The 15,622-nt window shown below is 56.1% G+C and overlaps 1 protein-coding gene across 1 annotated transcript; it reads right to left on the bottom strand.

The window, feature by feature from the left end:
* Positions 1-3,607: 3,607 nt before the first annotated feature.
* Positions 3,608-7,813, bottom strand: MSX1 (msh homeobox 1). Its single transcript, XM_010345317.3, has 2 exons — positions 7,122-7,813; positions 3,608-4,808 (listed from the first exon to the last, which is right to left on the bottom strand). The coding sequence occupies exons 1-2, from the start codon at positions 7,588-7,590 to the stop codon at positions 4,366-4,368; spliced, it is 912 nt and encodes a 303-aa protein (XP_010343619.3). The 5' UTR covers positions 7,591-7,813; the 3' UTR covers positions 3,608-4,365.
* Positions 7,814-15,622: the final 7,809 nt, after the last annotated feature.

The following is a 15,622-nucleotide window of genomic DNA, read 5'->3' on the forward strand; positions in this document are numbered from 1 at the left end:
TGAGCGGAGAGGAAAATTTTTCATACAAGTCTGGAGTGAGGGGCTGGGGGTGCTCTGGAGAGTGGGCACTTGGCGATGGCACTTGGGGGTCGGGGGCTTCCCAGGGCATCCGGCGTCGGGGCCGCGGACCGTTCCACTGTCGGGCACTGCGAGCTGCTGGGAGGGCGGGACGGAGCCGTGGAGGCTGCGCGGCCCCGGGGGCTCGGCCAGGCCGGCGCCAGCCGCCGATTTGAAAGGCGGCCGCGGCCTCTCCTCGCAGCTTCCTATTGTGCCCGCGAGGGCTCCAGGCGGGGCGCGGGCGCGGGGCGCTGGCCTGGACCGAGCTGGGCTTGCCTCCTGGCCTTGGGTCACTAGGGAGGGGGCAGCAGTAGGATTCGCACTCGTGGCTCCTGCCTCACCAGTAACTGTCTTCGCTGGACCTCCTGCGCAACCTGGGCCTTCAGCCCCGGGTTCAGCGATCTGAGAAAGGAACCCTAAAACAAGGCGCTCTTAGCACAAGGCCTCCAGCCCCACCCCAGCCTCCCGGTCCGCAACGGCCTGGGCCCCGCAGACCTATGCTCAAAACTCGAGGCGCTCCAGGTCCCTTTCCGCCACGTAACCTCATTTCTGCCCCGCTTTCACGCCACGGACCACTTTGGTCCTGACTGCGTGGCCAGAAGCTGAATTTGCAAAACGAAGCTCCCGTCTCCTCCCCAACAAAACCAAAACGCTTTCACAGCGTGCAGGGCCAGTGAGATGCCCCTCTCATTCCTCAAGGAACAGTGACTGTACGTGGTTAGGGCGCAAGGAGTTAAATTCAGAACTAGGGCCCGGATTCTGCTCTCCGTTTACCAGCGAGACTCGCACTTCGGGGAGAGCTGCTCAGGCACCAGGTGACCGTCAACCAGAGGGAAATCCTGCAGTGGAATTCGGGTTGGAATTCCTGCAACGTCTTTTAACTGTGTAACCTTGGGAAAACCGCGACCCCTCTCTGAGCAGCAGTCCTCTGCGCTGTGAAAATCTCCTAGGTTTGCTGGGAGTCAGCGTGAGCGGGAACTCCCGGCAAACGGTAGGCTCTAAGCGCAGACTCCTTCATCACTACCTGCCAGCGCAGAAGGTGGCCACTCCGCCTGGTAGATCCAATGTTTCTGGCCAAAGAAGGAAATTGGTCCATAAAGGAACAGGCCCAGGAAACTCCTGGCCACTCCGCCCTCGCTTGATAGACCGGGGAACCGAGTTCGAAGGACTGGGGTGGATGAGAAGCAATGTCCGGAGCGCAGCCGCGAATTCCGGCCGGACACGGCTGTCTTGTGACTCTGGGTTTTTTTTCTCACACCAGCGCGCCGCTCCGATCTAGCAAACAATTATCGAGCACCTTCTGTGTGCACACCCTGTTGAGACAGGGAATTCGGAAACAAAAGGGGGCAAACAACAGGCTAGACTAACAGAAATAAAAATGGGGAGATTAGGAGGCCCAGAAGTGGAAGGAAGCCCTGATCCAAGGCCGGCATCCAGAGGCGGAGGTGCGCGCCAGCTGGGGTCCCAGGGCAGCCCGGCCCTCGCACCGGGCTGCGGCGCAGGGAGGGGGCGGGGAGGCGTGCCCGCCTCGCCTGCAGCTACCGCCTCACTGGAGCCGCGACGCGTCTGCAGAGCGCGAGCCGTTGCTCATTACCGCAATTATGTTGCTCTAAATTTGCCTCTACCCTAAATTGCCAAACTGCAAGGAGCCAGGAGGCTCTGGAGCCGGGGCCGGGGGAGACACCCGATCCTGCCCCGACATTTCTCTATCACGGACGGGCGGAAACAAACTTCAGTGCTGCGGACGCGCAGTAAGCCAAGACAACTCAGATGCACCCGGCATTTCCTGGGTGCCCCTTCCCGCGCGGGGGCATGTCGACACTTCCCCCAAAACCTGAAGTGTAGGGGGCAGAGTCCAAGGCTCATTTCACAGACGAGAAAACGGAGGTGCAGAAAGATGGTGTGATTTTTCATAGTAAGTGGGGGACTTGAGCCACAGTGAACCACACTGGCTCTTCTGACTTCAAGTTCAATGCTAACCCCACGACGAGGAAGTCTCTAGGATGTTCCAGAAAGGAACCCAGATTTGCCGAAGCCGGGTGTCCCACGCGCCGTCATTCGAGGATTGCTTAATTTATAGAGAAAAAAGAAAAGTAGCAAAAGCGGCAAAGCACGTCAGCCCTCAAGCACCTTTAGAGAGCTGCGTGGACGTGGAGTCTGAGATCTTGTTAGGCATAGCTCCCCTTTTGGGGACGAAAAGGCCCAGACCCGAGCTCTGGTGGTTTTGTAGAAGTTCCCAGGGCAAAGGCAACAGCTCCGGGGCTCCCCAAGAGCGGAAACCGCTCTCCACAGCAAGCTTTTCTTTCTTAAGGAGTGGGGTTGTAACAAGTTCATACTGCAGCCCCGGCCAGGGATGACAGAAGTTTTGCCCGAGCTGCCGAGGCTGAACGATCCGAGGCCCAGGATGTCCGGAATGTGCCCGGTGCCTGCACAGAACCTGCCCATGGCCCGTTCCAGCAACCCTGGGTTCGCTGGAAATTCCTAGGCCGACCTCAGTGTCCTGGGTCTAGAAACCACGCGTGCTGCGCTTGGGACTCTGTTTTTAAGGTCTCTATCTGTGGAGCTGTTCCCTCCGCCTTCCCAAGTCCAACACCAGGTACCTGGGTTTCGAACCATCTTCAGGCCCCTGGCTTCCCCTCTTAATGGCTTATTGCAGACGGTCAGGCGCTATCCTGAATGGAGTTTGGAGGCGGGGGTCACTGCGGGACAGAGGCTGGGGCAGGAGAAGGGTGCACAGGTCTGCCGCAGCAGGAACTTGAAAGAGAACAGAGTGGTGCCTGGAGCTTAATAGGCTTTATTTAGCAGGGGGTCATTTTCTGCATTCGGGGTCCTTGCAGAATTCCCCGGAAAGCTAAACTTGGCGCGTGTGCAAATATACTCTCCTAGAGACTGATCTTAACCCACTGTGTAAAAGAAAAACTGAGTTTGTGAGCTTTTGAAAACAGGGTTCCTGTAGAGGACTTTCCAGGCTAGAGTGCAAGGTGGTCCAGGATTTTCTGTAAAGTTTGTTATGTTGGGCTGTGCTTTTAGCGGCCAGAATAGGGGGCGAGAAGGCACTTAGTCTGGCAGCTCAAAATTAGTTCCACAGACCGCGTCTACACTGGGGGTAATTTAGAGAGGCAAAGCAATCGCTTCCATCCCCCACCTGGCCTCCCGTGGGAAAAACAGATCTGCAGAGGTGGGAAGTGTCTGGATTAGCTGTCTACAGTCATCAAACCATTTGGGCGATCTGCTTTGTTTTCACAGACAGGTTAAAAGGAGAGAAAGAAATCAAGAGTTAGTTATGAGTTGCCTGAGCGAGTGTCGATTTCAGCTTAAAGTGAATTGGAAAATTGAGCCTAATTATCCCAGGTAATTGCTTCAATTCTGCACTTGACTTTGCTAACACAGATTCGCCCTGTGTGTTCAAAAAGACACCCCCTCTGTCCCTGCATACCCAGCTGTCACCTTTCAAAGTTGCTAGCATAAAACCACCATCAAACCGAAAAGCAACTGTACACATAAAGACATGGCACAAAGCAAAATTAAAAGAAAAGACTAAATCAGTAAATTTTTGTAGCTTAAAATTAATTTATTTAACAAATATAGCTATAATATAAATGATAATAAAATTTCAAATATACAGTATATTACATAGTACACACAATCCCTTCCAAAGGGATGTTTGAGAGCCACACAAATGTACTGTTAAATAGAGATTTTTTTTTTTTTTTAAATTTTATAACTGTGTTTCTGGTACTGGTAAGAGAGCAGTCCCTTCAACCTACCTTTGCAATCATCTGTATATTCCCTGCCCCCAGAGCAAATGTTTTGTTGTTGAACTTCTCTTAAGTTTTCCAATGGAAGAAGCTAGGATTCATCTCCCTGGCTTGCTCCTCTTTTTTTTTTTTTTTTCCTCAGATTGTTCTCATTTCCAAAATCATCAGACACCAATTTCTCTGTGCTTTTCCTGCTTGGTTTCAGGACAGGGAACAGCTATGCTGGAGGTATGGCCTCTAGTTCTGTTCGACCACCAATTCTGCTGGGGACCTTGGATAAATTTCTTAACCTCTCTGCCCTCAGTTTCCCCATCTTTAACTCAAGTGTGTAGGTCTAAAATCTAGAAGAGTGCTAAGGGACCCTTCCAGCCACTTTTTGGCAGGGATCAGACTTCGGAGAGTAAACTCAGGGAGCAAAGAGGTGAAACTGGAGCAGTGTGGGGGTTAAAGGGAAGGTGCCGGGCAGTGCCAAGCAGGGGAGCATGTCGGGGGTACAGCACCAGGGCTGGAGGAATCGGCTGGCCCCACAGGTGGGCGATCGTGGGACCCTCTATGTCAGGTGGTACATGCTGTAGCCCACGTGGGCCGTGTAGAGTCCCACGGGCGCCACGGGCAGCGCGGCGCGCTGGAAGGGGCCAGAGGCACCATAGAGCGAGGCACCCGCTGCGGCAGCTACAGCTGCGGGGCTGCCGAGAGGGAAGGAGAGACCGAAGGCAGCCGGTGGCAGCATGGGCTTGGCGGCCATCTTCAGCTTCTCCAGCTCCGCCTCTTGTAGTCTCTTTGCCTTGGCACGGCGGTTCTGGAACCATATCTTCACCTGCGTCTCGGTGAGGCTGAGCGAGCTGGAGAACTCTGCACGCTCCGCGATGGACAGGTACTGCTTCTGGCGGAACTTGCGCTCCAGCGCCAGCAGCTGCGCGGTGGTAAAGGGCGTCCGTGGCTTACGGTTCGTCTTGTGTTTGCGCAGGGTGCAGGCTGGGGGGCTCAGCCGCCCTGGGGCGGAGAGAGAGAGAAAAGCAAGGAATTAAGAGAGAGATGCAGGAGGATAATCAGCCCAGGAAGTAGTAATAATAGCCAAACAATAGCAGATGTGGATTGTCGCAGTGCCTAGGTGCCCGGCACTGTGCAAGGCACTTGAAAGATACTTTCTCCAATTCCCACTGCAACCCTACAGGGAAGACGTTCCTGTCTACTTTTTGCAAATGAAGAAACGAAGATTCCAGGAGAAAAATACCCATGTTGAAGGCCCTATGTCCACGTCTAAGGCCCAAACAGCTGGGAAGAGGTGGAAGTGCCTTTGTAAAGCTGCCCTGCGACTTCGAAAGGCCTTCAAGGCGGGCCTCCTCCCACCGCCACGCAAAGGAAAGGTGGATGCTAACACAGGTGATGAAACATGCAGAAAGAGGCCCTGCACCCTGCCCAAGGCCACATTTAGTTTCACGCGTTGGCCAAACATTTATCAGTACCCACGGAATGCTTCAGTGCAGGGCTAGGCCATTCTGTGGCATAGAATCCAGATCAAATTCTATACTTTCCTCTGGAACGCTGGGCTCCTATGTGATTCTAGGGGTAGTTCCCGCAGACCAGAGTTGGAGCAGCGCAGACTTTCTTGGCGGGTGGGCTGTGGCCACCTCTTCTAGAAATAGAAAGTGTCATCGGGAGCCGAGAAGCTGGGGCTGCTTTATTCTAAAGAGCTTTTTCTTTTGATTGTTTCACTCTTCCGTTGGATTGCGTTCACCCCTGGCGCCAGGGCCCTCTGGCCTCACTCAAACATCTGCGTGTGTGTGTGTGTGTGTGTGTGTGTGTGTGTGTGTGTGTTGGTGGGGGCGGGGGTTGAGATCGCCTCTCCCCTCGACCTGTGGCAAAGTCGGAGACACCAACATGCCCAGCTGTCTTTCTTTTGCCTTCAAATAAACCTCAAGGGTGGGCAAAAAATAAACCTCAAGGGTGGGCAGTGAGGAAGCACCAGAGCACAGGACCAGTGCAGGTCAGGGATGGGGTCCGCTGGGCACTGTCCCCGGATGAAACGTGGAACAATTTATTCCCAAGACGGCCGGGATCACTTTGACTCTGGGGTCGTGGGGCCCAAGGCCCTCAGCGTTGGAAAGGACACTTTGCCTATGCAGCAGGTTTCCTGGCAGAAAGTGAATTCAAACTGAGGATGTTACACCACGCGGGTTTTGCTTAAGTATGCATTTTTTCACACTTCTTTAAAAATCAGCAACAACCAACAAAGAAAGCCCGATCGTTTGGACTCTCAGATCACCAGGATGTGAGTCAAACGAAATCTCGTGTTAACACCCCGCTTCTTCCCCGCCAGAGGCCACCGGGAGTCCGGGAAGCGCTTGGCCCCCAACTCGCTTTCCGCCAGGCCGCCCGAGGGGCGGGCGCCGAGAGAAACGTCACTGACTTTTGCGGAGACAACCCAGCGCAGGGCCACCTTCTCCGGCCATTAGGCTCAGGGAGGGACTGGCCTTTCAAAGACGTTTAATCCCCAGATAAAAATCATTCCTCAGCAACACGCCATTGAATTCTGGCTGCTATTATGCCGAGCAAAATAATCGGAGGAAACGAGGAAAGCTTGGGAATTTCCCGTGCTCCTGAAATATCTCCGAGCGTGTTCTCTGAGTAGAGCAGCCAGGGGGCCGCGAGGCATTGGAATCGCAGCCCGAACGCACCGTGAGCACCTGGAGTCCGCCTTAATGGCCCAGTCCGAGCTTCCGACAGGATTAGCGAGGGCGCCTTCCCCTAACTGACTTGGTGTCCCGCCCCCTCCACTGAACCCTGAAGGTCCCCACCCCTGAATCATCCATCTACCCAAAGCACTATCTGCCTTAAAGTCGCAGGGCGGGGGGGTGGGGGGTGGAATTCTATTGGAGCTTCGGAACCTCTAGGCAAAGAGGTACTTGCAAGGGATGAGGGGCTAGGGGACGCCAGGTCCTACTACCAGAAAGTGAAACTCCGCGTGCGTGCAGGGAAGATGTCCGCACCACACACATTCATCTGCTGGGGTGACGGCGAGGAAAGAGTTTGGGATCAGATGAGGGACCATGGACTCTGGGGTCGTTTGGTGGGGACAGGAGGACAGGGTGTCCAGACATTGGTATCCTGTCCGTTAACTCCCACCCGCAGTGTCTCTGGCCAAGGCAAGGAGGTCTGGAACCTTCTTCCTGGGTGGGAGTGGAGGGAAGCGCAAAACCCGGCCTTGCAGCCCACGGCTCCCTAACACCGGCTCCAGGTACCCAGACGCCGCAGGCCCGCACCCCGCCCGGCCCCTCCCTCGGCACTTGGTTTTTGGCTACTCACTGGCCGGCGGCGGGGAGAATCGGGGGCTCTGCATCCACGGGGTCCTCTCGGGCTTCTCGGGGCTCTCGGCTTTGACTAGCGCATCTTCTGGCAGCTTAAGGAGTCCTCCCACCGAGAAATGGCCGAGCGGCCGCGGCGAAGAGGGCGCGTCCGGGGCGCCCAGCGACCCGGGCGGGACGCCCAGGGGCTGAGTCAAGCCACCCGCCGCCTGCGCGCTCTCGGAGGCCGCTAGGGAGCTCTCCTTGGCCCCCGGCTTCCTGTGGTCGGCCATGAGCGCCTCCACGCTGAAGGGCAGGAGCGAAGGGGACACTTTGGGCTTGGCCCCCTCCTCGTCCGCGCCCATGGCGGCCGCCGTGGCCGCGGCGGCGCTGGGGGCCTGGCCCGAGCCTCCCCCCGCCGGCTTGCCGAAGGCGGAGTCCTCCACTTTGACACCGAGTGGCAAAGAAGTCATGTCAGCAGCCGGGGCCATGCAGAGCCGGGCCCCCCTCCTGCCGCAGCACTGGCCAGCCGCCGGGCATGGGCTTCGGGCGGGCTGGGAGCGCGGCCGGCCTCTAGGAGCGCCCGGGGCCCTGGCCGGGCGGACCCTCCCGCGCGCGCCTCCCGCCCCTCCCCAGCAGGCCCGCTCCGGCGCGCCGGGCCTGGCCTCTGATCACCGCCGCCGCGCAGGCCGAGCTCCCGGGAGCACCAGCCCGCTCCGGGTCCGGCCGCCGCGCTCCCACAACTTGCTAATAAGGCGAGGCCAGCGCGGCGGCGGCCAATCAGCGCGCGAGGGGGCGGGCCCGGAGCGATCCATTGGGCCGCGCTCCCGGGGACTCACCCCGAGGCGCGCTGGGCCTGGGGGCGCGCAGGGCAGGGCCCGGCCGACGGCGGGCAGAGGCGGGGAGGGGGTGCCCGGCAAACTTTCCTCGCCGCTGAGGCGCAGGCGGCCCCTCTCTGCGGGGATCCCCCTGGGTCTCTATCCTGTTTTCCAGGGGGATTTTCCCTTGTTCTCGCTCCTTCTCTTCTGCCCTCCTCTCTCCTCTCCTCGCCTCCTCAGCGCTCTTTTCCATTCCTCTTTTTTCTGCCCCATCCTTGTTTCTCTCCTTTACTGCTTCTTTACCTTTCTCTTTAGTCTGTGGCTGGGTTTCTCTGTCCCGCCTCTCTGCTATCTGACCCCCCACCTTCCACTACCACAGTAATTTGAGCTGAGGTCATTTTTTACGTATTCCTTTTATATTTTAAAAAACATGCATGGCTATGTATCCTAGGAGAAAGACATACTATTAATTTCTTTCTTGCAAAAATAAATAAATAAATAAATAAATAAACCTTCATTTTCTTCCTGTGCTGAAATCTTCTAAACTTTACCTGGAGGTAAAACTGGGCCTTTGTCTGTAACTCAGAGCTGGAGTAAAGTTTGCGGGACGAAGCCAGGTTCCTGTGGTGCTAAGGATGTGAGAATACGTAAGATTATCGAGAATCTGGAGTCGGTTTTCGGACTCGACGTGTATTTCCGCCCCACCTACCCCCACCCCACAACACCTATAGCGGCTGGCCAGGAAAAGGAGCTGCCGGATCCTTTTGATATAGAACTTACTGAAATAAAACCAACAGAAACGTCAACAGAACACCCATCTGGCCTTAACGTGACCTCAAACAACGCGTCCGCGGCAGCGATGTCACGTCCCTATCTCTGGGTCGCTGATCCTGGAGGGGAGAGGCCCATTTGGGAAAGGGGGCCAGGAAAAGAAGACAGTTCTTGGAGGTGGACTGTCGCGCGGAACTTGAGAACTTTTATTTTGCCAATTTCGGAGAAAATGTGATTTAGTTTGCTGTATCTTAATTTTTTTTTTTTTTTTTAAGGAAAAATCAGGCGGGATCAGGGGAGTTGCAAGATCTATGCGAAGCGGGGTCGGGGCTTGGCCGTTTTCTGCGCCTGTCGCTTTGTGGCCTTTCCTCCCGCGGCCCAGGCCAGCGGCTCTCAGGGACTGAGCGGAGGTGATTGGCGGCTCACCCGGCCCTGCCATTGATGACTGCGGGGTTCTAATCTCCAGGAAACACAAGGGGCTGCCGTGGCCATTTAGGGGTAATTATCCCAGCGCGGAGGGACAGCGAATTCCCTCGACTTTTAACTGGGCGCAATAAAAGCTGTAGATTAGGGACGTCCAGATTAGGGAAAATGAATTAGATCGGGAACTTTATTACCCCGACGACGTCTGGCGGCAGGGGTCGGGCTGCGGACTCTGGAGCTATTGGCAGCCTCCTATCTGTACCCCCCCACCACCCCCGAGACAGGTTCGGTCCTAGGGGAGTTCGGAAATACCTGCATCTGTGAATTTTACGCGCATCTCCAAGTTTCTAACGGACCCAAGACTGCAACTCAGGCACTGGGCAGTGTTTGGAGCTCTACTTCCCGCCGGGCCGGCTGGAGGCGCGGTGCACCCGGGTCCCGGAGGTTTGTCCGAGAGGGTACAAGGATAGAAGAGCTAAAGACCCAATTTTAAAGCTCAGCGAGCTGAGGCTGAACAAGGCTGTAGGGCAAATACCTTGCTGGCAGCCCAGCCAGGACTGCGAACGTCTATTGCTCCCTTTCTAATCAAACTCTCACCAGAACGACCCCCTCTGCGCCCAGCCAGAATCTCACTTTGTGGCCAAGTTAAAGTGGGAGAGGAAACAGAGGCCCATCTGCTTTTGGGACCAACATTTAAAAAGCGAGCAGTGTGCCTTTTCGAGTCTGCTTTGTTCCGCCCTCCCCCTCCCTCTCCAAATGTTTTGCTCCCAGATCTCTTCAAGAATCTGATACAGCTAAGAACTTTTTCCCTAGAAAAATGGACAGCCACGAAAACACAGTACAAGCCACGGTGCAGACAACTTCAGGGGCTCTGGACCCACTTGGAGTTCTCCAGTTAAAAACCCCTGCTTTAGGGCTGAGGGGGGCTCGAACCCAGAGAGGGGAGCCGCAGGGTGCAGCGGGGGCTAGTGTGGAACTTGCGGCCGTTGCAGTTGAGGCTCGCAGAAAGGCCTAGACTCGGCCCGGGGGCCGGGCGGCCTGAGAAGGGCCGCATCGCTAATTGCGGGGATAAACAATCTGTCACGATTCCTCAGCGCGCCTAATAGGCAGACTAGGATGTTGTTTTAAGGCGCCAGCGGCGGCCGGATCAAAGGCTGCAGCCGGCTCATGGGCCCTTGAAGTCGCGCCCCTGCCTCCAGAGAGCAAATCGCCTGGGCCCGCAGCCCCGGCCCCGCAGCCCGCCCCTCGGCTTCCCGAGCCGGGGCTGAACGCCACCGTGTCTTCTTTAGGTTCGGCTTGGGTTCGTGTCTGCTGTCGCCCCGCGTGGCAGGTTACCGCGTGCAAACGTTGCTAGGCGAGGAGAGAGCATCTGCAGAGAAGGGAGTTCAGACAACATTCCGTCTCAGAAGAGCGCGGCCCTCTTCCACTGATCTGCCTCTGGATTGTGAGGGGAATGGTGCCCGCGGTCTCAAGAGAAAGGACACAGAAAAAAGAAATAAAATGTCTGTTTCCCAAGGCGTTGTTTGTTCCCGCGGGCGGAAAGGCACGAGTTTGGGAGCAGTGAGATGGAGCATTCTCTGAGTTATTTTTTGTCTGGGCCTTTACCGATTTCCCGGCCCAGGGATTCAGCGAGCTGGCAGGCCCGGGGGCTGAGCCTGTTATCTCGCCGCCAGCTCTAACCTCAAGGCGCTTGTACCCCCGGCATTTCTCCGCGCTGCCGCTGCAGCCGAGAAAGCCTGGCTGTAATTCATGCCTGGCAAGGGCAGGGCTGGCCCGCAGCAGATAAAGCTCCGGGACTGGCGCTCTGCTTCCAACCTCTAGACTTCCCTCCCCTCCCCCCTCGCTTTAGCTCCCCTCATTTTCAGGCATCCCAAAGCACTCCCCACCCCCCTATGTAGAGTGCCTCTGCATTTTGGATCTTGAAGACGGATTATCCTTCTTCTACTTTCTGGGCAACTAAACTGATAGTGGGTTTAGGTGTTTTGTTTTGTTCTGTTTTTGTTTGTTTGTTTGTTTCCCTAAAATTTTGCGGGGGTTGGGGGGAGATGGAAGCAGGGGTGGTGGTGTTGCTAGATGTCCACCACCCCAGTGCAAAGATTAATTTTTAGAAGGACCCCATTTTAAAGACGGTTATCACTACCTGGGTCTTGCTGCACTGGTTGGAAGACCTGGCTTCTCGCTTCGGCGTTTGTTGTCGCCTCCGTCGAGTTTTTGTTTATGCCCCCTCCCCCTCTTTCCACTGCATTTTGTGGCCTCGGCCCAGGAATCCCGCGTGCATTTTTAAAAATGTGCAGCTCAGTGGGATCCCCCGGCAATTAGCGAGCCCCAAACAGTCCTCTTTAATAGAATGAATGTGCTATGAAAACCGATTACCCGGAACGATTTATTTTGGTGGGAATTCACCAATCGCCAGGAGGGCGGCGGAGAGGGAGAAAGAGGAGGTATTTTGTCCCGGGGAGGGGGTGGGGGTTGACGCGCAGACAGAAAGTACCGAAAAGGCGTCTCCCAATCTGCAGAGGGGGCCTCCCGACCCCGCCATCTCCACTCTTTTGGCCTCTGTCGCCTAGAAGTGAGGGGCTGGGAGTCAGGTTCAGCAAACTGTCTGGAGTCGCTAACTTCAGGAGGACTTTACAGCTTTCCAGAGAAAAACTCCGAGCCCCGAGAACTCCAGGGAGTCTTCAGCTACTGGCTGAAGATTCACAGCACAGACCCGGAGAAAAACAGCGTCCCACTTTCAGGAGACCTGGGCAGAACTCGGGTTTTTCAGGAGTTTTGGGTGTCTCCTTTTCAAGGCGAAGTCAAAATACAAACTCTGTGAAAATGTTTCCTTCTTCTTGCTAATTCCTCCTCAAAGTGGGTGCAACTTTTACGGTGGTACAGTCCTTGTGGGGTGGATTTCATCCGGCGCCAGGGCGAAATTGTCAAGCCCCACTCCAGTCTTCTGCCCCCCTTCCGCCCTTCCCCCACCTTCTGCTCTCCCTTCTAGCCCAGACCGGGGCTTCCTTGTGTCTTTAAATTTGGAAGGGGGTGAGCAGGGCCAGGACCAGCAGAAGAAGAGAGCCCCAACCTCCCCCCACCCCTTCAAATGGCCCAAATTAATGTGATCGCGACGTGAGGGTGCACTTGGGAAGATGAAAGCAGGGGCCGGCCGGCTCTCCTAGAGCTCTATAATTATAGATAATATATCCCATTTCAAAGCAATTAGACCAATCAGGCGTAACGAACCACTTTGCTGCCGACGAATAACAAAGGCGCACGGTTATTTAAGCCCGGAGATGTCAGGCAGACCCCGAGGCTCCAGGGTCGACCAAACGTCTTCCATCCCAGCTTTACCCACCCCCGGTGGAGGAAGGCTCGCCCTTCTCCCCTCCAGCTCTGCCCTGCGCAGCCCGCCGTGGGCCCCCTCTCAGTTCCGGCAGGGGGCTGGAGGGAATGCGAGGGAGAGAACTGACATATTGAGTTGGGTGTCAGGCCCCTCGTCAGAGGTTTCACAAACGTTATCTGTTTTAATCCTCTCTACTCTGTACTCTGGGAGGTAGGTATTATTGTCCGCTTTTTTTTTTTTTTTTCTCTTCCAAGTGAAAGAACAGAATCAGAGAGGTTAAGTGTCTTGCTAAGGGTCACACAGCTAGTTAGTAGTGGCACCGGGATCTGTTTGCAGGTGGGTCTGAACGCCTGGAATCCACTCCCTTCACTCCTGGGTGCAGCCTCTCCCGGGGAGCTTCCAAGGGAAGAAATGCACTAAAATCTTCTAGAGAGTAGGGGCGATGGTTTACGCCTGTAATCCCAGTACTCTGAGAGTCGGGAAGATCGCTTAAACACTGGAGTTCAACACCAGCCTGGGCAAGATAAAGGGACTTCGCCTGTACCTTTTTTTTTTTTTTTTTTTTTTTTTTTTTTTTTTTTTTTTAAGCCAAGAGTGGTGGCCTGTGCCAGCGGTCCCGGCTACTCGGGAGACTGAATCCGGAGGATCTCTTGAGTCTGGAAGGTCAAGGCTGCAGTGAGCGGAAGCGAGACCCTGTCAAGAAAGAAAGAAAAAGAAAGAAAGAAAGAAAGAGAAAGAAAGAAGGAAAGAGAAAAGACAGAAAAGAAAAGAAAGAAAGAAAGAAAGGAAGGAAGAAATTGAGAAAGAAAAAACGTAGAATGCTCTCACTATTTTTGTGGAACCGCCCTCCCCCGCCCCCAATCCACGAAATGGGTCTTCGACCCGGTACTCAGTGCTTTTCTCTTCTGCTCCTCCCCCTCCTGCCCACCACCACCTTTGAGAGTCCTGAACGGTCGAATTTTTCCATGAATTTAGGAAGTGTCGAGGAGCTCAGGTCTCTCTGAGAAGAAAACAGACCCAGGACTTCCAGCCAGGTAACCAGCTGAGGGCGGAGGGCCCATTTGTCTAAGCCTTTGTTTGCCGTCTTTGAAATGGGCGAGGACGGGCAGGAGCACTGATCTAGAGACTCCGGAAGGCAGGGAAGCCCCCGCCCAGGAGGCGCAGAGCCACGGAGGGCTGGGGAGGGTTCTTGTGTGGCCACCGAGACGAAGAGAACCGAAGACCTCCCGGCGCCTCTGAGAGATCCAGATATGGAGTGAAACTGAAGACAAGCTGGGGATGCCGAGAAAGGCCAGAGCTGAGGCTGGAAAAGAGGGGCGTCCAGGGAGAGTTTTCCCCGGAAAAGCAGCCCGGCGCCCCAACTTCGCGGGGGCAGCTGTAGGAACTGTGCCGGGCTCCGGAGCCACCTCTCTGCGACGAGGCGGCGCGTAGACAGCCGGATAGGTGGGGGGAGTCTCATAATTTTCTAGGACTCAGGTTGGTCCCTGGCTTTCGGCGACATTCCTTGCCTGTATCCTTCTGTCTGCCTGCCTGCCTGCCTCTGAGTCTGCGCCTAACCGGGTCTCCCCTCCGAGTGCCTCTCTCGGTCTCTCTGGGTAGGTCTCGCAGCTTCTGTCTCTTCCGCTCTCTGCACCGTCTCTTCAGGCGCGTGGCTCGGTCCCTTTTCCCCTCCCTATCTCTCAGTGGCTTTCTCTGGAAATATCTCTTGCCTCCCCCGCCCCTCCGCCCAAGTTTAAGTCTGAGTCACTGCTGTCAAGTCACTGAGAAGCTGCCGAGACTCCAGCACGTTCCTCCCGGAGGCAGTCTGCGATTTCTGGAGCAGCCGGCGCACCTTCGCGAGAAGCAATAAAGCGCCGGGTTGGCCCAGGCTGGGGAGGGAACTCCTGCGGGTGGCTTCTCCGCGCCTCCCCTTCCAGGTCTGGCCCGCGCGCTGCGGAATCCACCACCTTTCCCCGGGCCGCACTGAAGCCCCAGGAGCAGTGGCCCAGGCTGCAGCAGGTCGGGCTGAGCTAGGAGCCAGCAAAGAGTGATTCATATCCACTGTCCCAGAACACGAGGTTGGGAACTGAAGGGTGGGAGCGGGACAATGCAGAGGATCCCGAGGAGCCGGAAAGGGTCACCGGGAACCCAACAGGGAGCCCATCCGGGAGCCGCTGGAAGCATCAGACAGCGTCTGTTTTCTGGAGGGACAGCTGGCTCAACGCAGGGCACCCAGGGCTGTACCCTAGCCCGTTCTCTTTTGGCCACTGGCTCCCTGTCTTAAGGGCTGAAAGAGTCACAGCCCCGGCCACCTGGAGTCTCCGCCCTCTTGCCCTTACGGCCCAGACCTCAGCCGGTCCAGGACAGGCAGCAGCAGGCCTACGCCCTATATCCTTGGACCTGGCTTTCCTGCCATTGAGCGAGATGGAGGGGTGTTCACCCTACCTGAGGGCCTTTCTGGGTGGAGAACAGAGGTCCAGAGGAGACAGCGGCTGGGAAGCCTCCTGCAGTGAGTGCTGTCAGTGCTCACTGAGTATGAAGAGAGAAAGGGGAGAGGCCGTGGAGTTTGCCTTTCAGTCAAAAAACCAATAGTGAATTTTACTGGGGAAAGTTGGGGAGCTGGAGAACCAACGGCCCAGGGTCCCTGAGACGTCGGTGGGACCCGGACAAGTCTCTTCCCTCCCCTGCCTCTTTCCCCTAGCCATGGCCTCTTGCTCACCACAGCCCCCACCCAAACCTGGGTTTGCCATGGAGAATAGGGCAGTCCCTCCCCATCCTGGGGTGGGGTGGGGGTGCCATGTGACCCTCTTTTGTCCTTGCACTTTTCTGAGCCAGGGTCAGCTCACCAGTCACTGACTGGGCTGAGACCAAGCTGAGGGACTGGGGAGGGGAGGGATGCAATGTTCAGCTCACTCCTCCGCAGGCCTTCCTTTAGGCCCAGGTACAAAACAAAACGAAACAAAACAGAAACCAAAGATCACCGGGGCGGCAGGAAACTAGACACTTGGCGCAGCACCCATCCTCCATAGAAAGGGACACGGAGGCCCTAACAGGAGTTATTTTTCCAGTTTCTCTGAGCCAGAAACTGGCAGAACTGACACCAGCTGCAGGTTTCCCAAGCCCCAACTCAGTACTCATCCTTCCCCGTCTCCGGAAAGGTCAAGACACCTGGGACATCCGCCAGCTTCTCTAAGCAGGAGCCACCTT

Source organism: Saimiri boliviensis, chromosome 3 (assembly GCF_048565385.1).
Source record: "Saimiri boliviensis isolate mSaiBol1 chromosome 3, mSaiBol1.pri, whole genome shotgun sequence".
Classification (NCBI taxonomy): domain Eukaryota; kingdom Metazoa; phylum Chordata; class Mammalia; order Primates; family Cebidae; genus Saimiri; species Saimiri boliviensis.

What these genes read in the sequence shown, in the direction of transcription:
- MSX1 (XM_010345317.3), bottom strand. Translation starts at nt 7,590, where the DNA reads ATGGCCCCGGCTGCTGACATGACTTCTTTGCCACTCGGTGTCAAAGTG. An exon ending in ATTCTCCCCGCCGCCGGCCA is followed by an intron (nt 4,809 to 7,121) that starts GTGAGTAGCCAA and finishes TCTCCGCCCCAG; the next exon opens with GGCGGCTGAGCCCCCCAGCC.